The sequence below is a fragment of the Pelodiscus sinensis genome, chromosome 5 (assembly GCF_052426305.1).
Source record: "Pelodiscus sinensis isolate ZL-2025 chromosome 5, ASM5242630v1, whole genome shotgun sequence".
In the NCBI taxonomy this organism is placed as follows: domain Eukaryota; kingdom Metazoa; phylum Chordata; order Testudines; family Trionychidae; genus Pelodiscus; species Pelodiscus sinensis.
The window spans coordinates 13,457,835-13,481,253 of record NC_143056.1 but is presented as its reverse complement, the minus strand read 5'-3'; the positions used below and the strand labels follow the sequence as shown (position 1 = coordinate 13,481,253).

Below are 23,419 nucleotides of genomic sequence, written 5' to 3'. Positions count from 1 at the left end.
AACTCAGTTGCACTGAATTGTAATTACTGCTCATTTGGCAACAAACAAAAGCAGACAGGTAACCCACACTGATCTTTTAACAAAAATAATTCTCCTCTGCACATCAGCCTATTGTTGTAGCAAAAAAAAAAAAATCCCTGTGGAGACCATCTATGTTCATTTGAAGTATTTAATTCCAGCTGCTACTGAATACAGTATTATTCAATTAATGTGCTCAAAATCTGCAATTTGTGCATCAAAACTTCCAGGTCCCATGTGACCAGTCATATCTTCCTCTAGCAATGATTTTCAGCTAATGCCAGTCTTTAGCATGGAGAGATATGGTTATAAAACTCAGTCCACATAATTCCTGCCTATGACCTCAATGCTGATTTTTTGTTAGTGTTGGCAACAAATTGTGAAATACTCTTGTGCAATACTTTATTATGCGTGTCTCCATTTTCCACAAATCTTGCTAAAATAATTCACCCTCAAACTTCATTCATTATATATGCTGTCATAGCCATACTGATACATATACACACATTTTATTGCAGGAGAGGATTTTAACTGGAAGGTATTTTTTAAACATGAACTCTGAGAGTTTTTCCTTGGGGAAGAATTCTCTCTCACTGTCCCACCCTCTTCCATGGAGTTGCTGCCCACAAACCTGGCAGCTCCTTCAGGATCCAGGGAACCATAGGATGTGGAATCCTGGCTGTAGCCCATTACACCCCACCCACTGTTACACCACCCCACTATTCCATCGGAGCTTCAATAGCAGGGTCTTCCTCAAGATTTGGATACTTCTGAAAAGGGAACTTCGATGCAGCCTTTTAAAACTGATGTTTTAAAATGTCAAATATGATTTTAACCTAAATCAAACACATTTTTCATTTAAAAATTACAATTATAACATTACTATACTCGTCCAAAAATCATTTCAATTGAATTAAAAAAAAATCCAAACTGAAGTTTCAAAGTCATCCCACTGACTCTGAAAAAAATCACTGACTAAACACTTCAAACCAGAATATTCTGAAGACCTAATATGCTGAATATGCTTTTTGACAGTAGTAGATTATTCTGCAGGTGCAGAGATATTTTCTTCATTTCAGTTTATCCCACGTCCCACATCCCACTAATTCAGTTCAACAACTAGCCCATTCAAAGTTGAGAAACTAGTTGGTAGTTGAAAAAGCAGGAAAGCTTATTTTCCTCTTCCAATCTAACAGTAAAAACGAAGTGTAATAGGCAATTTAACAGTCCTAAAATCATAAGGGTCATGGTGACCAGAAACAATCAGTTCACTCCATTAACTACAGATACAACTTCATTTGTTTAATAAATCACACATGCAAAACATGTTTTAATTAATTTTTATATGGCCAGCACATGGAATTTTATTTAATGTGTTAATGATTCTGTAGATTTTTACTGAATTTCAATTTTCATCCAAATGCTGCTTGACACCAATCATGAGTAAAAATATTAATCTAGAAAATAAGAAACGTATCTCAATATATATAAAAAAAGTAGAACTGGGGGGCAGGGCCACTGCTCACTACGCTCGCCAACCCCCATCTATGCAGGAAGGGAAGCCCAACTCTCCCACAGCTGCCGGGGAGGCAAGGGCCAGGGGTCACGCCAGACCCAGCATCTCAGCTCCCCCTAACTGTGCTAGCCCTGGCCTCTCACACCCTCTACCTTCTGGTCACAGCCAGCCCTGGCCTCTCAGCCCCTCCACCGGGGCCACGCTAGCCCCGGCCTCTCAACCTTCCCATTCCCAGCAATAGCCAGCCCTGGCCCTCTCCCACCGCCTCAGCCCCCTCATTCCCTCACCAGCCACAGACAGCAATGACCCACCCCCAGCCTCTTGATCCCCCCATCCCCTCCCTGATGACAGCCAGCCCAGGCCTCCTCTCCAGCTCTCACCCTCCCATTCCTTCCCCGCCCCCAGCTGTAGCCAGTCTTGGCCTCCCTTCAGCCGCTGGAGGAGGGCTGGGGCTGAGCCAGCAGCAGCAGCTCCTCACTGTGCTTGGGGCCCAGACGCTCCAGGACCCAGTACGAAGCTGCCACCTCTGGTTGCCTCAGGCCACGTGCGCTGGTGCTGCCGAGTGCCTGGAGCTTCAACCTGGAACCCTTCCCCCTCCACCTTTTGCAAGATTTGAACTATATTCCGGTAATAAACCACGTTGATGGATTAGAGGATAAGACTGTATGGAGTCCTTCAATTCCTCGGAGAGGCGCGCAAGCCAAATGCGGCGCGGAGCCTCACTGTTTTCTCCTCTCCCCCGCTCGAAGCCAACACTGGTGCGCTAATCTTGCGGGAGAACAGAGGTGGGTTCCAGGCTGGAGCTCCAGGCAGGTGGCAGCCCAAGCAGCCAGAGGCTGCTGTTCCCTGGTGGGTCCCAGAGCATGGAGGCCCCCAGCTCTGCAAGGAGCCATTGCTGCTGGCCCATGGCCCTCCACCAGGGGAGCTGGGGGCCAGCGGGGAGCCCCAAGTGCCCCCCAAATGGGGGAGAGGTGATCTGAGCCATGACCGCCTCTTCCCCTTAAGGGACTCTGTTATGGCTGGGGGGCAAGATGACGCAGAATGACGTGATGACGCAGGAGAAGTTATTTTTTAATATAGAGAGATAAATGATTATGTAATTGCTTAAATAATATGTTTAAAATAGTAAATCCTCCTGCTTACCAAAAAAGTATCACATTGTACTGCAGAAGGGCTAATCATCTCCTAAGTGTCCCCTCATGGCCAGCGTTACATCTGTGGCACTGTCAACGTCCTCTCCTGGGTAACTGAAGGACTCCATATAGTCTTATCCTCTAATCCATCAACATGGCTTATTACCAGGATATAGTTCAAAATATTCCACAGTAAAATACCAAACACATAATTAATCACTGCAGTGCAATCATTAAATCCTGACACCCCATTGTCCCTCAATGCCACATATATCACATCCTGGCACTTTTGGGTCCACCTGGCCTCTTTGCCAGTCCTCTTCTTTCCCTTTGCCAGGACAGTAATCACAGCCCTTCTAACTGGAGTGCAACTCTGGCCCTTGCACTGTTCTCTTAGGTTTAGTCTTTCAGTGCCGAAACATCAGCCTTGGCTCCAGATTGGAAACAGGAGGCACCTGCTGCCTTCAGCCCTTGCTCTCTGGCTTGATGAGGTCAGCCAGCAAACCTTGCTGTTCTCCTTGCTTCCAGCCTTCTCCCAGGAACCACAGTCAGTCTCCCAGCTCTGGCAGCTTTCATTTGCCCCAATCCCAGCTGGCTCATGTCTGTGCTCTAAGGCAGTTCTCTCTCACTAGGTCACTGTGTCACTCTCTTCTCTAGCACTCAGATGACTTCTTTTAAGCTCAGCTGAAGCGAGCTGAGGCAGCACAGTACCGGCCCTGCTCCTCTTGAAAGGCCAGCATCACTGTGTGACATACACTAGCTAATGAGAATGAACCATTCTTTTTGAAGAATAACTAAAGTATAAATGCAGGACAAGATTAAAATGAATTATGTAAATCAAGATTTCCTGCTTGCTTACTCAAATTAAAAAAAATAAAATCTGATTTAAATCAACCTACCCTGTTCTGAAAAAATATATAGCCTGGTTCTATGGTAACGATCTTCCTTAGGGCAACATGATTTCACTGTAACTGAAGCTGAATCACAGGGAAACAATTCTGTGTTTCTAATCTGCCTTTTTTCAGATGCTCTGTAACATCTGGAAACCAAGAATGTTTTACCAAGAATGTCTTTTTGTTTTATCTTGTTAATAAAATCACCTTTTTTAAAACTATGTTCTGATTTCTGAGTCCTACAAGGCAGAAGGGTCTGTGTACACGTGCCTGAGACTGAGAGATCACCTACTAGAAATTAATTTGTTTTCAAGCTCTCTCCTGAGGGAGGTAAAAGAGCTTGGGATACCTGACAGGAAGGAATTCCCAAGTGAGTCTTCCTGGGTTTGGAAAGGATTTTGCTCTTGGATTGTGGCAACGTACCACCCAAAGTCAGGGAATCTGTGACTTTGAGGAGTTTTTAAGCAGGAGTCTGTAGAGGCAAGGTATTTTAAATATCTCTTAAAGTGCAGAAGCTAGAGGGCCTGCAAGTGCCAGAGTGGGGAAAAGCCTGTACAGGTAGGTCTTGATAAATATTTTCTTTGTTTTATTACTCATTTTTGAAGTTTATATTACCCAAGTAAAAACTACTGTAAAAATGTTTAGGTTGTCGCTTTTTGTTTAAATAAGTGCAATTTAAATGTGGCTACATCAAAATGAACAGAGTACAAAAGTTAACAGCTTACCGTATATACTCGAGTATAAGTCGACCCGAATATAAGCCGAGGCACCTAATTTTACCCCAAAAAACTGGGAAAAGTATTGACTCGAGTATAAGCCTAGGGTAGGAAATGAGGCAGCTACTGGTAAATGTAAAAAATGAAGATAGATACCAATAAAATTACATGAATATTTATTTCAAAGAAAAACAATAACCTAGCTCTGTAAGGGGAAAAGGGGGTCAACAAAAACAATATGGTCCTGCAGGCACAGCCACAGCTCAGCCCCCGCAGCCCCCACGTTCCGGCCCCCTCGCCTGCCGAGCCCCCTCTAAACGAGCCAGCGGGGGGGGGGGGGGGGGCTGTGCGAGACCCGGGCCAGGCGTCGATGGGCCAATGAGCCAGCGGGGGGGGGGAGGCTCCGCGCGGGGAGGGGGGGGGGGGGGCGGATCCAGGCTCCCTGCCCGCCCGCCCTCGGTTCGTGACCCACCGGAGCCTCCCGGGCAGTGGCGCTGGCCCTGGGCGCAGCAGAGCTCCCACCGCCTGGCGGCGCCGCGGGCCGGTTACCGCCGCTCCCTGGGCCCGGCAGCTGCATTGATGCGCACCTGGCATGGGGCCTCCCTGTAGCCGGGAGACCGGGGCCGCCGCTGCCGCCGGGGGGTTTGCAGTTGTTCCCGGCGCCCTGGGCGTACCTGCCCGCCCAGCCCTGCCCGCTGCCTGACAGCGCCCCGCCGGGGGGCCGCGCCCCGCCCCGCGGCCCCGGCAGCCTGCCCGGGAGCGCTCGGGGGCCCGGCTCCGCTCCGTTCCGCGGCCGGGAGCGCCTCCGCGGCCGGACTCTTAACGGGAAGTCGGAAGGGTCTGAGCGGGGAAGCGGTAGGTGAAGGGGCGGCCGGGGAGCGAGGGGACAGGGGGGCTGAGAGGGTCAAGAGGGCAGGGGCCGGAAGGGCCAGGAGGGCAGGGGCTGGGGGGCCGGAGCTCCGGGCTCACGCATCTAGACCCGGCCGGCGGCAGAGACGCGCTGAGCCCGCCCGCGAGCAGGAGGCTGACTCGAGTATAAGCCGAGGGGGCATTTTTCAGCACAAAAACTGTGCTGAAAAACTCGGCTTATACTCGAGTATATACGGTATTCGTTTCAGAAGCTTTTTAAAGCTTGCAAAACTAAAAGTAACTGGCATATTTTAATCACTGCTCTATACAGGTTCTCAGCAATTTTTGGTTTTTAAATGGACTGTTTAATTGGCTCTACCTGGGTAAACAGCACACATCACTAAGACTTATAAATGTGGAAAAAAGAAAATTAGTTTAAATGTTGATTTATTCATCACAATAGCCATAGAAGAATTGAATAATCATGTTGTGACGGGGTGTACCGGCCCTGCACCCGAGCGGAGGAGGTGTCTGCAGAGTGGAGCCAACCAGCTTCTCCCCCCAGGTTCTATTGTACATGCTCCTGCCACGCTCTGGGAGCTTTAAATGCCGGTGGCACTGAAAGAGAGGGAAGAGAAAGCGAAGGCAGAGCAGGGCTGGCTGGAGGAACACCATCAGCCAGGGCAGGAGACGGGGGTCTCCCAGCTTCCCCATGGCCTGGCATGCCAGAGACACTCAACCCCACAGATCCCCAGGCACAAGGACGAGGGGCAGCATGTCCCTCCCCAGGGGCTTCCCCCTCGGCGGGAAGACTAAGGAGGCTCCAGACACCAAGGGAGATGAGCAACGATGAGCACAGAGACGTAGCCGCCGTTGGACTGGACACAGCAAGATAGGCACAGCACGGGTAGGAAGTGGCCAACGGGGGCATAAGGAGTCCCGAGAGGTTGACGCGTTTCAGAGGATTGCCCCCATCAACCAGGTAGCGGTGGCTGCCCCTACCTTTAGGGCCCTGGGCCGGGACCCAGAGGAGCGGGAGGGCCCAGGTCCTCCTACCCCCGCTCACGAAAGGGCATGAGGGCCCCGTAGGGTTAGAAAGAGGCACCCAAGAATGGAGCCTGACAGGGAATCATTGAGTGGGAAACTAGAACCGGACAGATTATAGGGCTGGACTGTGAACCCTGGGTGCAGGCCATAACTGGCCAAAGGTGAAGGTGATTAGTCCTGGAACCCGGGGAGGCGGACTGGGACCAGACTTGAATTGGAAGTGGTATTGGCACGCCCGTAAGAGAAGGAACCTCGGGAGGGGCCATTGGTTGCCCTGATTCCCGTGTGGCTCTCTCTGAAGGGCTAGAGAAAAACTAGGATCCGCTCACCGACGGAACGCCCCTTCACCGCAGGGTATTTTGGGGTGACCGCTGCCTGACATGTTTAAAAATGTAGGAGTGACAAATCCCAAGCACTATCCTTAACTTTTAATTTCCTGGCTTCTGATGACTTCTCTCTCAACTTTTAAAATGACTATTAAGAAGATTTTTTTAAGGCTGATTAATCCACATTTGAGTTACTATTTCTTTTCTTACAGCTGTTTGTAAAAAATACATGTACAAGTTTTTCTTTTGTCAATGCTTCTTTAACACAGTAGTAAAGTCAGCATCCCAATATAAACAAACCAATAGGTGTGTATAATAAAGTTATTAAAAATAGTAAGTTTGCTTTCAACTCTGCAAGATTTTTTAATTTTGGTTTTTAAAAAAATATAACCATGAGAAAATGGCACTCTCAAAAATGATGAAAAAAACCCAAAATCCAGAACACTGAACGCATTTTTTTAAACGTGGTTATTTAACTTTTGTTTTAAGTCTCCATTTCAACTGAGGGTAAATCCATTCCATAAATTCTGGTTACTCTTAGAAATGATGAGACCACACTAAAAACAATACCGCACCTACATTCTGACAGCGCCAATAATCTTCTTTGTAAGGAGATTTTATATTATACAATATTCCCAGTTCCGATGATGGAAGAGGTAAATGGAGAACATTTTATTTCTAACTATAGTCTGAAATTTACAGCATTGACACAGCTTGGAAGAGTACTGAAGGGGCATGACCTCACTGGATCCACAGAAACAAGGGAGGAGGGACGCCAAAGAAAGAGCTGAAACAAAGAATTCTGTATTGGTCAAGTCTTGAGGCATCCCTTAAGAACAAACTAAACTCAGTGTCCTGATCCATCTCACTGACAAACCCACGGGAGGGGACCAAAAAGAAAAGAAAAGATCCTGAACATTGTCTCATGAAGGGTCAAGATCTGTTAGATACTAGGAGAGTCAAATGCAATGATGGCTCCTGACACTGAATGGCTTCAGTACCTCTCACCTTTCCTACTTCCAAAGAACCATGCTACCATTGGTTGGGTCCCTTTGATACAGCAGAAATAGAAGTTACTGGGTAGAGAGGATTCTTAAAGAGTAAAAATAAAGCTCCCAGCTGTATTAATGTGTACACGTCCTCGAGTATGGAGATAAGGGCAACAACAGATCCCTACTCTTCTCATGCCCAATAACAACATTCCTTTTGTGCAGAGCATCCACAGAATACCAGGAGATAGAGGAAGTGCCATGGAGGCTGCACTCCCCATACCCACCTCACTTAGGGTGCATCTACACAGCAGGGCTTAACTCAAAACAAGCTACGCAAATTGAGCTACGTCAATTGTGTAACTTATTTCAAAATAGCTTATTTTTAAATTGGGAGCATCTACACAGCACTTATTTCAAAAATAGAGCACTTTCTCTCCAACTTCCCTTACCCCTCATACAGCTTGACAGTATTTTGACATTATTTCGAAATAACTGCCTGCTGTGTAGATACGGACTAAGTTATTTTGAAATCATGTTGCTGTGTAGACGTATCCTCAGACAGAGCAGAATGCCTCTTTATGCTCATGGGGATGCTTTTGGTTTAGCAAGACTATACAGATTCAATTAAGGATAAGAAAAAATTGTGAAATGGGTTAATTTATGCAAATAAGTGAAATGTCCAAGGGCCAGAAATACCTGTACCACTCTCCTAACACAACAGATCTTCACACTGAAATCCTGAGAACCAAAATCCAGAGGATTTGAAAAGTGACAGGCATTCTTAAATATTTGAAAGAATGTTTTTCGGTCATGAAAGCTGCTCCTTGAATTCACCTGTTAAACAGAAATGAAATTATTTACAGGACACATCCAGGTCCCTGGCAAAGAAGTCCTTTGCAGATAATGGAATAAGTAGTTTGATAATATCCAGTGTGCAACAGCTTGGGGCATTCAGCATGACTAATCTGAGTTTTACTAAAAGTGACACACAGAGAAGGTTATGAACTGTTATGGGGATGTAATAAAACTCAAATTTCCTTTGACCACACAGCCTGCCTTGTACTAGATCAGAGTCACCTGAACCTTCACTATGTAGCCCATCTTTGTCTTATAGCATTTATTTAGTGGTCCAGTCAAATAGGAAAGGAAAAGTTAAGATCTGTTCATAGCTACAGAACATCCTCTAAAACCAGCATGAATAAATAATCCTTAGACTTTGGAATTAATGTGTTCACTCCTGTCTGGAATTAATTCCAGGATTTTTATAGCCATTTAAATTAAGTCATTTCCATTGCTAGAGCTTTTAGTAAAGGCAGGACAATCATAAAAGCAGTCACATGATCTACTTTTAGGTCCATTTTGCAATAAGTCCAGGTACTCTGCTAATCACTGCTTTTTCTTTCTAGACAGAAACTAGAATGCTGTTTCTCTTACTCATTATAACAACTGTCTACATCCTTTTCCCTAATCTTTTTATTTTGTTTTCAGCATATTTCTTGCTTTCATCCAGGAGAAACAACCCAGTTTAAACCTCAGTATTCAACAGGAGTCAGTCTTTTCTTAATTCTGTCTTTCAAATCTATCTTCTTTTGGACTCTATTCTTAGCATTTCTGTGTGTACTCCTACTTAATTCATATGCTGGTTGTCAATTGGGATTTAAATGTTTATAATTATGTAATTGATCATTTTTATTTCAAGACAGTGTTATTTTATTAGGAAATGTACCAAGAAAGTTAAAGAAGAATTATATAGATACACTACACAGATGACAACTGATTTGTATGAAAAATAGACCACATTATGAAGGATAGCTGACACAACACAATCTCAAATTAACCAAAAAAGGAGAAAAACTATCATTAAGCTAGCTAGCATACACAAAATTCTGTTGTTCAGTAAACAGAAGTCACTAAAACAACATTAAAGGTCAACCTTTTATGCCTGCATTCCTCATGTCGTGTAGGAATTGGAGAGCATATAACGTGACAAAGTGTACCTGCTGTGGCACTTGGACAAAAGTTCTCATAAACCTTGCCTTTAACTTTCCTCTTATTGTCATCCTCTCCCACAGATACAAATTTTACCAAAATATAGCCTTTTTTAAAATAAAAAGGACACAAACACCACCCCCCACTATTATTTGCACATGACATTTCTTACCTCCAATGTTCTGAATTATTATCGTACTTGCCACAAGAACCTATAAAACAATTACTTTTTTTAGAAAAGGGCAAGGAAAATTAAAAACAAAATTTAAGACTGTATCAGTCAAATTCCATACCTATTATCTTAAACCAAATATAAAATTGAAAATTAGTACTGAAAGGAAGGACATTTGCTGTTAAGTGACTAGTCTGTATTACATTTGTTTTCATGCTATAATAGCAAAAAAATCTTCACCAGAATACTGCATTTTCATTTTGAGATGCAGAACAAAGGTAGTTATAAATGAAGTGTGCCCTTTAGACAGCTTATACTTATATCATTCAGAGGGCATATGAGTGTATTCTAATAATTTTCTTAGAGCTTCACTGCATCTGTCATTCACCACTGAAGAGACAATCAAATAGATTTACATGTACTACATCTCAGCCTCCTGAGAAACTACGAATATCTGATAATGAACCTTGAATTTAATTCTCTTTAGAATATTAAAAATGTACTCTTAAATCAGAGATTTTTTTAAATTAAAATTTCTGGTTGTTTGTAGGACCAGTGCTGAGAAAGAAGTGTATCAGTCCAGAAAGCACTGAACTGATCCAAGTGTATCTAGCCTTTCGTAGGCATCTAGGCTTGAGAAGACCTTAAAATGCATCATCTATGAGGCTAGCATGCCATCTTGCTATATATACGAAAATCGGTTTGATTACATTATTTTGGTTTATATTAGTTCAATATACCTGGCTGTAACACAGGGAACCTACAGGCCTGTATTCTGTATGATTAGCTAGAACAAGATACCTTAATTGTTTGTAACCTTTGGCATAGAAACATTTTCTACCAGTTACCCTTTTGACTTTGGAAAACTGAATGGAGAACTGAAGGTGTTTACCAGAATTCTGCAACACACCTGTTCCAGGGTACACTGCAAGAACATGGAAGTAACAGTTTGGGCCAAAGACAACCATTTTGAGAATGAGATAATATTCATAAATGTTAATATGTTAGAACAAGCTACTCTATAGAGTAAATGTACCCTAATATTTATCTGGATGAGGAAATAAGATTTGGACATGGGCACTGTCCCATGCTAGGACCTATAACAGGGCAAACTCCCATATTGAGGAATCTTTCTCTTAGTTACCGATCATCAAGTTCTCTTCTGTTAAGCTATCAGCTCAGCTTCTGCACTATACCTTACTTACGCAACACCCAAGCTTGATCTCTACCATTCTGAGATTGAGGAACCTGGACCAAACTCACTGGATGTGCCCGAGATGAGGTTAGTCCTCTGTTTCCAATCACCAGGTCCCCCATAAAGGGTATGAGTATGCTACTTTGAGTAGATTTTGTAAAAGGGATGTTACTATCAGAAATTATAGAAGTGTACTATTTCTTTGTGGTTCTGTAATTTGATTACTCTCTCATTTATTTTAATAACTCTCTTAATAATTTGACTTTGTCCTCAGTGTGGATGTCCTTGCTGCACACCTCAAGAATCCGGACAAGGTACTGAACTCTCTACATTCTCTAATTCAGTAGCAGGATTTTGGGACAAGATAACGTCTTCTGGTCACAACATTGGGAAGCTTATAATAAAATCAACCAACCTATAAAATCAGGTTAACAAATTACTTTCCTGTGATTACTATCTTGTTTTCTTTCTAGTTCAATTCCAACATATAACTGTGGACCAAGATGGTAGGTACTTATTTTGTGGGCACAAAGTTAGTAAATAAATAACAATCAGCATTTGAATATTACAATGTTGGGTACAATGGGAAAAGAACAGAGGATGCTGAAAACCTGGATCAATTTTTGCACGTCATTCCAAAGCTGGGATTCCAATCTTTCAGATAGTTGTAATGTGTTGCTATTAAAATCATGGCAGAATGGAAATTGAGAAAAAAAAGCAAGATGAATATGACATTTCTAAGAAATGTGAGGCCTCGTCATTTGCCAAGACCGGAAAGAAATGTTGAAAAGCTGGTAATTTTAGCTGTCTGGCAGCATTACACAGCATAAACCACTCTTTTCTGGTTCTGATTGCTTGTGGTTAACAGATTTAGAATGGCTATGATAAAAAAAAACCTATTTCATATTTTGTTAAACATCAAGATTTATTACTAATTGAGGTAACCTGATCTAAGCTTAGTTTTGGTCAATAACTACTGAAACTCACCTACACTAGAGTCATTATTCACTAATTAATGCTACTGGAAGTTGTACACAAGGGAACCAACAGCCTCTGCAGGCTCCTGGGCAAGGTGGGAGGCTCCAGCACAATAATCCTGAAAGGGGTGAGGCCTCAGGCGAAAGAGGCGGGGTCAGGAGCAGCCAGCTCTCCACAATGCTCGGAATGCACTGCCAAAGTAGGTGTGGTGACTGGGAGCCAGGGGACACTTTGAATTGCCAGGTTTTGGGGCAACTACTCCCGCCCTCCATCCCATCAGCAGACCAGGCTGCACACGCCTAATGGGCCAGATGTTAATCTCATTTACACCAACTGAATCAGAGATCAGAATCTGGCCAGTAAAGCAGAAAAGACTTCTGCCTTGTGCTTTTTTTTTTTTCTTCCTTCTTCAAAGAAATTGTTTTAAAAGGCAAACTTGTATTAACTCTGTTTGGTAGTTCTCACACAACCTAAAACACAGACCATAAGAATGATAATGGAGAACGTGTGATGTCCAATAGACTTCCCTCTCAAAAAGGAGATCCACTACCATTCTTTCCCTACTGTGACAGGGTATTCATCCCCAAAATGCAGAGTAAGTTAGGACAGAGAGGTCAATTAAGCTTATATGCCGCACCTGGAAGAGAGCTAGAGATCGACAAAACCAAATGAAGTAATAGTTCAGTTGGGAAGGAGCAAGTTGGGCCTGTTTAAAGAAATGAAGCTGAAAACAAAAGGGAGCTAAAGAGGAAGTACCTAGTTGGCAGCCACTCCCTGAGGAACAGGAGGAAGTATTCTACAGTCACACCCCTCCTCCCCCCTATAAGCGAAACAGGAGTCAGTGCTGGGGAGAGCCGGCTTAAAAGCTGGTACCCCATAGCACCGTCTCCAGGGTGCCGCCACAAACAGGGGCTGGTGCCAGAGCAGATAGGACCTAGTAGCCCCAGCTTACTCTGATTGCTGTGCCTCTGCATGTAAATGTAGTAAGAACCTGGCAGCTCTTATTACATTTAAAGTGCAGAACTGCAGCATGGGTGGCTTCAGGAGCTGGCATGAGCCGGGACTGCTCGTTCCAGCTCAAGCTGGCTCCTGGAGTTACCCCCGCTGCAGTTCTACAGAGCAGTCCTATCGACTATACGATTAACCTGATAACTGCATTTTAACATCCTTATTCATATCTGTGAAAAATGTGTCATGGACAGTGAAATAAGCCCTTCTCCATGAAATCTTATCTTCCCTCTTCTACTAAGTGGGACCCGAGACAGGGGGCTCCTAACTGCAAGTTTCAGCTGGGCTCAGGAAGGAGTGCACTTGTCCTTTTCTTGCATAGCTGCTCTTGCTGGGGGGGGGGGAAGGGGTAAGAGGGGGTGGGGAGAAAATCAGATCCACCCCAGAGTATCTCTCCCTGCTGCAAGAAACTCCAGCCCCAGAGGTTCCTGCAGCTGGAGGAGATATGCGGAGGTGGGTCCAATATCTCCCTGCTGCTGGAAATGCCTCAGCCAAGAGGTTCCTAGATAAAAACCCTTGCTGAACTGGTGAGGACAGTGCATGCGGTGATGGGTGGGGATCAGACTAACAGTCGGGTTCTTTTTGTGGGACTTCCACAGTTACAACACTTATATTTCAGATGTAAACAACTGAAAATATGAAACTGGCCAATTTTAAAAACCTTCTGGCTTTAAAAATTGATAAAAATGGACTATGAATTTGATAGGGCCCTATGTAGAGACATTTGGGCTCAGACTCAAACTGAGTGAGGGTCTTGGAGCCTGGGCTCTAGCCCAAGCCCAAACATCTACACTACTATTTTTAACAGGCTTGCAAGCTTGAGTCAGCTGACCACGGCTCTGAGACTCACTGCCAAAGGGGTGTGCTGTGTAGACATTCCAAAAGTTCTCAGAGTTGAAGGACCACAGTGACTCATTCTGAGGCATCTGTAAACAGATTGTGGTAATACTGTGCAGAATTTTAGTGTCCTATAAAAACCATGCGAAATGGAGTACTGGGCTGACTATGTGGTAGCACAAACTAACATACTAACAGTGGTTTTCAAACTCTGCCTCCCCCCATGTCTGATTTGAAGAAAACTGTTGATGCCCACAACCCAACATAATCTGACTTGAGTGTGGGTTGAGGAGGAGAGCATGTAGGAGGGGGTTCTGGCTTTTTTTTGGGAGGGGGGTGTCAAGGCTGGGGCAGGAGGGGCTTACCTTGAGTAGCTCCAGGACAGAAGTGCAGTAGGTGTGCTAAGGCAGGCTTCCAGCCTCTCCTGGCACCCAGATCATGCTGCAGCCCAGAAACAGCCAGCAGCAGGTTCCCAGCCTTAGTGTTCAGGGCAGGGGCAGTACTAAGAGCTCTGTGCACTCTCTCCCTTGCCCCCACCTAACAGCCAGGCCTGCTGCTGATGCCTGGGACACAACGTAGTCTGCTATGCCAGGACAGGCAGGTAGACTGCCTTAGCACCCCCACTGATCACCTGATCACCCTGCAGCAATAAGACCCAGTGCCTGACATTCCATGACCCTATACTGGGTCATGACACAAAGTTTGAAAACCACTGCTGTAGTAAATACTATCTGTATCAAACTAATATAGGGACTGGAAAGTCACAACATTTTCCTTCAAGATTTGTATTTAAACAGAATACACCACCATAAATTAAAGTTATCTATTTTAAGGCTAATTAAACTTTTGGCCTACATAGTTTAGAATGGAAAACTGGGAAGTATTATTAAAAAGACCCCATAGGATTTGTACAATGTTAGGATTTTGTTACGCTACACAGCCATTTCTTAAATAGGAATGATGCGATTAAACTATTTATCAGAACTACAAAATAAAACAGACATGGGTAATATAAACAGAAGTTACCTTCCCAGGGGATCCAAATGCAAAGAGGCCAAGGTCTTCATACGAAGTGACAGCTGTTGAAAACAAAAGTATTTCCAACTTCATATTCACTTATGAATATTTGGGTGCATTACTTACACTGACAAAACTAAAACTGTATTTTTAATTCTCATTTATAATAAAGCTTTGGGATATAACAATTGATATACACACAATTACCTGTATGCTCAATAGAAATTTATACTGCAGTAGTTTTACATTAATCATGATTACAAATACATGGATAACATCACATACTCCTTAAGATTCTTGCAGATTATACTGAGACTAAACATTTCTGAACAATATTCATTAAACAAGTTATTTAATTTCAGTCTCATAAATCTTTCAAGAAACACAAGCCTCAGTGCCACTTCTGTAAGCGTGAATACCTCCCGCTCCCACTGGTTTCAGGAAGAGCTAAAGATGCACGATACTTTGCAAGGTCAGGCCCTAAAAAACCCTCGCTACAGATCTTTACATATAATGTAACATGCACTGATGCTCAGCTTCAAAAAGTAATCCCCTGGCCTAAATCACCATAATGAAGTAATCCAAGATTTCCAATTTATATATATGCTAGTAACTTAAAAAGAGATCATTCAGAATGGAAAATTGTTGGTCAGTCCACATGTAAATTATGCTAAAAAATGCTAACCCTTTCTTCTGGTCCACATTAATGCAGGACATGGCTGATATTCAAACTGGTGTAAGTATTTTAGCTGGCAAATCGGTCTTAAACACATGATTTTATTTTCATAAATTCTTATACTCTTTCTTCTGACTTAGACCCTTTGTAGTGTGCTTTACCATCTCTTCCCATGTCACAACTTATTTTGGCCCTACTCCTGCAAGATGATCTGTCAGGATAACCCCCACAAGCCAAAATCCTCTGAAGTCAACGCAATCAATATCACATGGGAGAAAGTATTAGTTGGCATCAATCAGGTTGCAGGACTGGTGCTTCAGACTAAACTCCTCAAGAAAGAGTCAGTTATTTGTCTGTAAAGTTGCACACACAGTAATAATTACTGGAGCACAGATAAATAACACAGAACTTAATCATCTTGTGGGCCTTTTGCAAGTCCACATTCCTGACTAGTGCCATCATCAATACCTTGTGCAAAACCAAAATGGGCCAGAGTCTGCTGTATTATGTCAGTATAAACCTGGAGTAACTCTGTATTTACACTTGAATTTCAGTCCTCTAAATAGTGGGGCAATTACTCTCAATTTTTCAAAAGCTTTTAGATTTAGAAAGCAAAATAGACTTGGTTTAAAAAGACATGGTAACTTAGCAAAATCATGATTTCTGAAACACATTGCAACACAATGGAAACCGAGTTGAATCCATTGAGGTGAAACTGTCAATTACTATACCAGCAGCACTGATGGCTGCACACCTGACATATAAAAACGTAGCAGCAACAGCTCACAATAGTGCCATCAGTAATCTTAACCTTCTGTTCCTGCAAAATAATTCCAGTTCCGTTAGTGAGATATAGCCAACTGTGCTAATTAATAGCAAGCACTAATGAACTGATATAACTGTAGACTGAACAGCTCAACACACAGCTTGGGCATACACAACAATGTTTATCTGCTAAGTCATTTGACCGCTATTTGTAATTAGAGTCAGTCACTGTTACAGATCCGTAGTATTTGTGTAATTAAAAAAAGATTAGAAGCACATCTCCAATAAAACACTATGACTAACATTTGTGCTTAATATATCAGTGTTACTTTAAAATGGAACTAATAGAGAAGCTTCCTCTGCAAATAGCTACATGGCTTTTCTTTTTACACTCATTTTTCATGGTGACTTGGTGTCACCTCAATGGACAGTTTATAAATATTTTCAAGGTACCATAAAAGTATAACCCTAACTCATTCTTTAGAATTAACCACTGCAATTCCTTCTTACCCAACCTCAGTCACACATTAGCTCATTCTTGTAGGTTTGTTGACAAATGCTGATTGGCTGCATCTTTAACATTCAATGTCCTGTTTTGAAGAATACCTCATGTATAAAGAACAATATACGTCACACAGAGACAGACATAGTAAGTCAAACTTGTGGACTTTCAGCCGTACCAGGTTGCAACTGAAGTCCAGCAATGTTCTGAAAACAGAATTATCATGGTTTTTACAGGAATCATTGACCAAAACTATATTAAGTGCCATCATCTAAAAACATTAAAAGCCTATAAGTTTCAATCCAGGAATTTTAATACAGTTTTATGCAGCAGTACTTCACTGAATACTTGTGGTTCTAGTTTAGCCTGGTAATGAGCTAACTGAAGAGTAATTATTATTTGGAAAGGTGTTCTTTCAAAGCATGTGAAAAAAATTGATCTAATCACTTTACGGTCATTGCCTCCTCATACTTGTAAGTTATTAGTATATAAAATAATACTTCCCAGAAGATCATTACCTTATGGATAATGTCTTAGATTCCTAGAATATAAAGAGCGTTAACTTTGAGAGTTTAAACCAAGTGAAAAGTTCCTTTACTGTAAAATAGCTTTTTTTCCATTTCTCCCCTTTACCCTGTCCTTTTACTTTCATTTGCACTAAGTTGTCTACGAAGACTATAAATAAAATCAATGTGAAACCACCACTATTTAGGACAGGAGTTTTCAAACTTTGGGTCAAGGCTTGTCAGGTAAACCTCTGGCAGGACGCAAGATGCTTTGGTTACCTGAGCACCTGACGGCATTGTCTCTCTCAGCTCTTGGCGGCTGTAGCTCACTATTCCCAGCCAAATGTGAGCTGCGGTAAGTGGTGGCCCGCAACACTTTGCCGTTCCCAGACAAATTAAGCTGAGGGAAGTGTTACAGGCCACCACTTACCGCAGTGGCCTGTAACACATTTGGCTGGGAACAGCAACCTGTGGTCACCAGGTTCTGAGAGAGGTGATGCCTGTGGACACTCAGATAAACAAATATCTCATGGCCCACTAACAGCTTAACCTGACAAGCCATGACCCAAAGTTTGAAAAACCCTGATTTAGGAGGTATACAATATGAATATGCGATGTTTTTAATCCCATTTTACAGATGTGAAGAGATTAAATATCTTCCCCAAAATCAGATATATTCTGTTTTATCTATCCCTTTCTTAATGATTCCCAACATTCTGTTTACTTTGTTGCCTGCAGCTGCACATTCAGTGGATATTTTCAGAGAAATATCCACAATGACTCCAAGGTCTCTTTCTTCAGTGGTAACAGCTAATTTAGACCCCAGCGCTTGATATGCACAGTTGGGATTAGGCTTTCCAATGTGCACCATTTATCAACTTGAAATTTCATCTGCCATTCTGTTGCCTAGTCATCCAGTTTTGTATGATCCTTTTGTACCTCTTCACAGTCTACCTGTGATTTAACTACCTTGAGTAGTTTTGTATTATCTACAAATTGTCATTTTGTGTTTTATCCCTTTTCCAAGATCATTTTGAAATGTGTTAATAGGACTAGTCCAGAAAAAACATGTGGGGAAACCACCAGTGACCCTTCTCCAGTCTGAAAACTGACCATTTATTCCTACTCTCTGCTTCCTATCTTTTAACCAGTTACTAGTCCATGAGAGAACCTTCCCACTTATGCCAGGGCAGCTAACTTTAATTAAGAGCCTTTGGTGAGGGCCCTGTCAAAGTCTTTCTGTAAATCAATGTCCACTATTATCCACATGCTTGCTGACCTCCTAAAAAAATTCTAGTTGATAGGTGAGGCATGATTTCCTTTTAGAAACACCATGTTAACCCTTTCCCAACAAATTATGCTAATCTATATGCCTGACAATACTATTCTTTACTATAGTTTGGTACTGAAGTCAAGCTAACCAGCCTGTAATTGATGGGATCACCGCTAGAAAACTTTTTAAAAACTGATATCATATTAGCTATCTTCCAGTCATTTCATAGAGAAGCTGATTCAAAGGATAGGTTACAGCAGTGTCTCTCAACTTTTTTTTTTTTTACAAAGTACCTCTTTAAAAAAAAAATTATAAGTACCCCCAGTACCTATAGTTTTCGGACAATTTTTTTTCTCTACCATTGCAACACATTTGTTTAAACAACTTAATCGTAGCCAGGTAGGCGATGAAATTTTTGGGTGTAAAAAGTACAAAAATAATAAAGCGCTGTAAAACTTAAAACAAAAATTCAGTTTTATCCAAATTTCAGTTGTGTTGACATACCCCCCCAGACTTCTCTCGAGTACCCCAAGAGTACTCGTACCACTGGCTGAGAAACACTGGGTTACAGACTATGGTAGTTCTGGAATTTCACCCAAGTGTTTTGAAGGAACTCAAATGTAAATGTCCTCTGGTCTTCCTGGCGACATGACTGTTTAGTTTATCAATTTGTTCAAAAACCTCTTCTAATGACACCTCAATCTGGGACAGTTCCTCAGATTTGTCACCTGAAAAGAATGGCTTAAGTTTGAGATCTGCCTTCCCTAATCAGCTCTGAAAACAGATGCAAAGAATTCATTTAGTTTCTCTGCAATGGCTTTTTCATCCTAAAATGCTCCATGAGCATCTCAATTGTCCAGTGACCCCACTGATTGTTTAGCAGCTTTCCAGCTTCGGAGGCACTTAAAATTACTATTACTTTTTGAGTCTTTGGCTAGCTGTTCTTCAAATGTTTTCTGGCCTTCCTAATTATATTTTTATATTTCATTTGCCGGAAATTATGCTACTATTTTCCTCACTAGGATTCAACTGATGCTTTTTAAAGGATACCTTTTAGCCTCTCATTGATTCTTTTGTTGTTTAGCCATGGTGGTACTTTTTTGGGTCTTTTTTTTTTCTCCCATTTGGGGTATACATTTAAGTTGAGCCCCTATTATAGGGTCTTTAAAAATTTTCCATGCAGCTTGCAGGGATTTCACTTCAGTTACACAGAAATTAAAAAGTACAATGCCAAATCTCTCATTTTTGTATAGTTCCCCATTCTGAAATTAAATGGTACAGTGTTGGGGTGCTACAGTGTTTTTCCTGCCACAGAATATTAATTTTATATTATGGTCACTATTACCAAGCATCCAATTATATTAACCTCTTGGAATACATCCTGTCCTCTACTTAGAACTAAATCTAGAATTACCTCTCCCTCTCTGGGTTCCAGAACTAGCAGCTTCAAGAAGCAGTCATTTAAGGTTTAGGAAACTTTATACCTGCATCCTGTCCTGAAGTGACACCTATCCAGTCAATATGGGGATAGTTGCAATTTCCCACTGAATTTTTTATGTTAATAACCTCTCTAATTTTCCTGAGCATTTCACTATCACCAACCTGACCAAATGGTCAATAATATATTCCTACTGTTACATTTGTATTAAAGCACACAATTACTATCCATGAAGATTTTAAGATACAGTTTGGTTCATTTAAGATTTTTTTTACTTCATTTGATTTTACGCTTTCTTACAGCACAACCTGTTCTGTCCTTCCAACATATTTTGTGCCTTGGTATTACTACGTCCCAGTGATTATTCTCATTCCACAATGTTTCTGTGATGCCTATAATATCAATATCCGTATTCAATATGAGGTGTTCTAGTTCATCCATCTTATTATTTAGACTCCTAGCACTAGTATATAGGCACTTTAAAAACTTGGCAGACAGGTAAAAAGTGATATTATATGAATTAACTGAATTGTAATATTTTTCATTTGGCTTTTTCTCATTAGATGCTACCTGTGTTTTATTATTTTCCTTCCTCTCCTCCTTACTAGGACAGAGAATGTCCGTTAATAGATCCACCCCTTAGGGATGTCTCTGTCTACCACAATATTGGGAATAGAACCTATGTCTGCAGTGCCTTATTCACTGCATGGATACCTTCTATGAGAAATGATAAATATTCTATATTAAAAGATTGTGGTACTGCAGGCCATTAGAGAGAAAAAGGTAGCCACCATCTAGTCCAGAAGCATCAAGCAGCCATTGTACCTTATATGAAAGTATCCCTAATCTATACTGATTTTTTTAAGTGTGCATACAGGAGATTAATCAGTAGATGAAAATGGAAACAGCAGCTTCCACATGGAATCAAGAAATAGTCAGCTGAGTGACCAAAGCTAGCTATGGAAAACAAAGCTTTCTGCTAGCATGAAACCACCCTTAAAGTGAGGAAAGCAGATGGTGTGGTAATGACAAGGTGGATGATAGAGACAGAGGCCATATTATACCAAAACACCTCCATGTAATAGAATTTAAGGAACTGGCATCTTAAGGTTTCAACCAGAGTTTTAAAAACGCATGAGTTAAATCAGTAGGTGGTAACAGATTAGATATTGTACAGAATAAAGACTCCAAAGCAAACATTCCTGTTAATACTAAGGGTCTAGGATCAGAAGTCACATCACAATCAAGTAGTATTAGATGATCTCTAAAATAGAAAAGGTATATAAAAAGCAAGGGAAAGGATAATGGTCAAATCAATGTACCAGGACTAAAGAGGTATCTATTAAAGTGAAAGTGAAGGTGCTAATTTAGGGCTTGCTGCTACTCTTATAACTTCAAAGAAAGAAGCAATATCTTGGAGTGCATATATGTAAATAAATACAATGCCTGAATCCAGAAGGTATGAAAACAGTCTTTGAATCCAAAAGGTATGAAAACCCCAGAGCCCGGGGTTGAGTATTCAAGCCCTGCCTACTTCTGGAGAGATGGAGCTGGCATCCTTTGAAGGTAGGGCTTTGGGATGCTGGTGATAACTGAGCACGAAGCTAGTGATGGCTGAGGGTTGAGTCCCACCCATCCTGGAGGTCAGCCACCACCAGCCTCCCAAGGGATAGAACTGGCACCCTTGGAATACAGGCAGGATAAGGGGGCCAAGGGATGGAGGTAAACCAGATATTTGCCATTTTTCCTACATCTCTGCAAAATTACTGGAGTTCAGAAATCATTCTGTGCACACCTCCAGTCGCAAAAAAGTTTCAGTCACAAAGTTTCAGAAGTAGGACAATGCTTCAAATTCACACTAATGGATGAGTTATATAACAAAATAAGACAAATCTTTATTTGGCCTTTTCAAAATCTTACAGCACTAGTGAAAGATATAGCATATTTAGATACTATTAATTCAAAAAATTAGAAGGTCACACCTTTGAAATATAGATATGAGAAAATATAGACTATTGTTCTACACATATTATTTTCACTTACCAGTCTGAATGCACAAACTGAGCAGCAGAAATACAGAATAAGAAGCAAGGCTGGCAACAATCAGCAGCAAGATACTAAAATATAAAATGTTCAAGTATAAGGAATTTCTTAAAGTAAATACATGTTCTCTTTTTAAAGCTGATTTATTATTGCACAAGAAATAATCATCATGAGACAGAACTTCCTCATTTTATGGCTCACATCTGCTGACCAAAGTTCATATGGTCACTGACTTATCTGCTGTTTGCTATGTTCCACTACACTTCACATTTTTATGTGCTAGACTTCAAGTCATCACAGATTATGTAGGCAAAATAGTGATAGAAATGTAGCCGTGTTAGTCTGGTGTAGCTGAAACAAAATACAGGACTCTGTAGCACTTTAAAGACTAAAAAGATGGTTTATTAGATGATGAGCTTTCGTGGGCCAGACCAACTTCCTCAGATCAAATAGTGGAAGAAAATAACCAACTCCCTCCCCGCCCCCGGCATTGCCCTTCTGTTCTGAAATTTGATTTGTCCTTTTCATATGTGTTCATTTTTTTAATTGTACCCTTTGGTATACAGGCAGTCCCCGGGTTACGTACAAGATAGGGACTGTAGGTTTGTTCTTAAGTTGAATCTGTATGTAAGTCGGAACTGGCGTCCAGATTCAGCCGCTGCTGAAACTGACCGCCAGTTCCGACTTACATACAGAATCAACTTAAGAACCCCAAGCGTCCCCAAGTCAGCTGCTGCTGAACCTGATCAGCGGCTATTCCAGGAAGCCCGGGGCAGAGCAACTCTGCCTCAGGCTTCCTGTAGTCAGCACTGGTCAGTTTCAGCAGCAGCTGACTTGGGGACGCCTGGGGCAGAGCAGGTTGGGTGCTGCTGGGTTGCTCCAGTAGCGCCGCTCCGGCGCTAATGGACCAACACAGCAGCACCCCAGCTGCTCTGCCCCAGGTGTCCTGATTCAGCCGCTGCTGAAACTGACCAGCAGCGGCTGAATCAGGACGCCTGGGGCAGAGCAGCTGGGGTGCTGCCGGGTTGGTCCAGTAGCGCCCAGAGCGGCGCTGCGGGACCAACCGGCAGCGCCCCAGCTGCTCTGCCACAGGCGTCTGGAGAAAAGCCTAGTCTGCTGGGGGGGAGGGGGGCATACTAGCTGCGCCCCCCCCCCCCCCCCAGGAGACCAGGAAGACGCGGGCGGCGGACCGAGATGCACCGCGGTCCGCCGCCTGGGTCCTCCGCGGCTTTGCTCCCTGTCTCCCTGGTCTGCTGGTCTCCAGCAGACCAGGGAGACGGGGAGCAAAGCCACTGAAGACACCGGCAGCGGGGCAGCCGCGGCCCGTCTGGGCTGCTCCGCTGCCGGCTTCCCCCGAGGCTTTGCAAAGCCTTTGCAAAGCTTTGCAAAGCCGCGGAGAAGCCGGCAGGGGGGCAGCCCAGGCGCCGGGCTGCTCCGCTGCCCGAGCCCCTCCGCGGCTTTGCTCCGCGTCTTCCTGGTCTGCAGACCAGGGAGACGCAGAGCAGCTTTTCTCGCCCCGGAGTACACGGG

General features: G+C 42.7%; 1 protein-coding gene across 4 annotated transcripts in view; it reads right to left on the bottom strand.

Annotated features, from left to right (window-relative positions):
* Positions 1–23,419, bottom strand: part of SLC38A6 (solute carrier family 38 member 6) — a 56,812-nt gene that overhangs the window by 30,243 nt on the left and 3,150 nt on the right. For all 4 annotated transcript variants that reach the window (XM_075926361.2, XM_075926359.2, XM_075926360.2 and 1 more), the window contains exons 3-5: positions 21,890–21,963; positions 14,696–14,748; positions 9,652–9,691 (exon numbers count right to left, since the gene is read on the bottom strand). In XM_075926361.2, the coding sequence (XP_075782476.2) occupies positions 9,652–9,691; positions 14,696–14,748; positions 21,890–21,963 (167 nt within the window). The remainder of the gene's footprint in view (positions 1–9,651; positions 9,692–14,695; positions 14,749–21,889; positions 21,964–23,419) is intronic.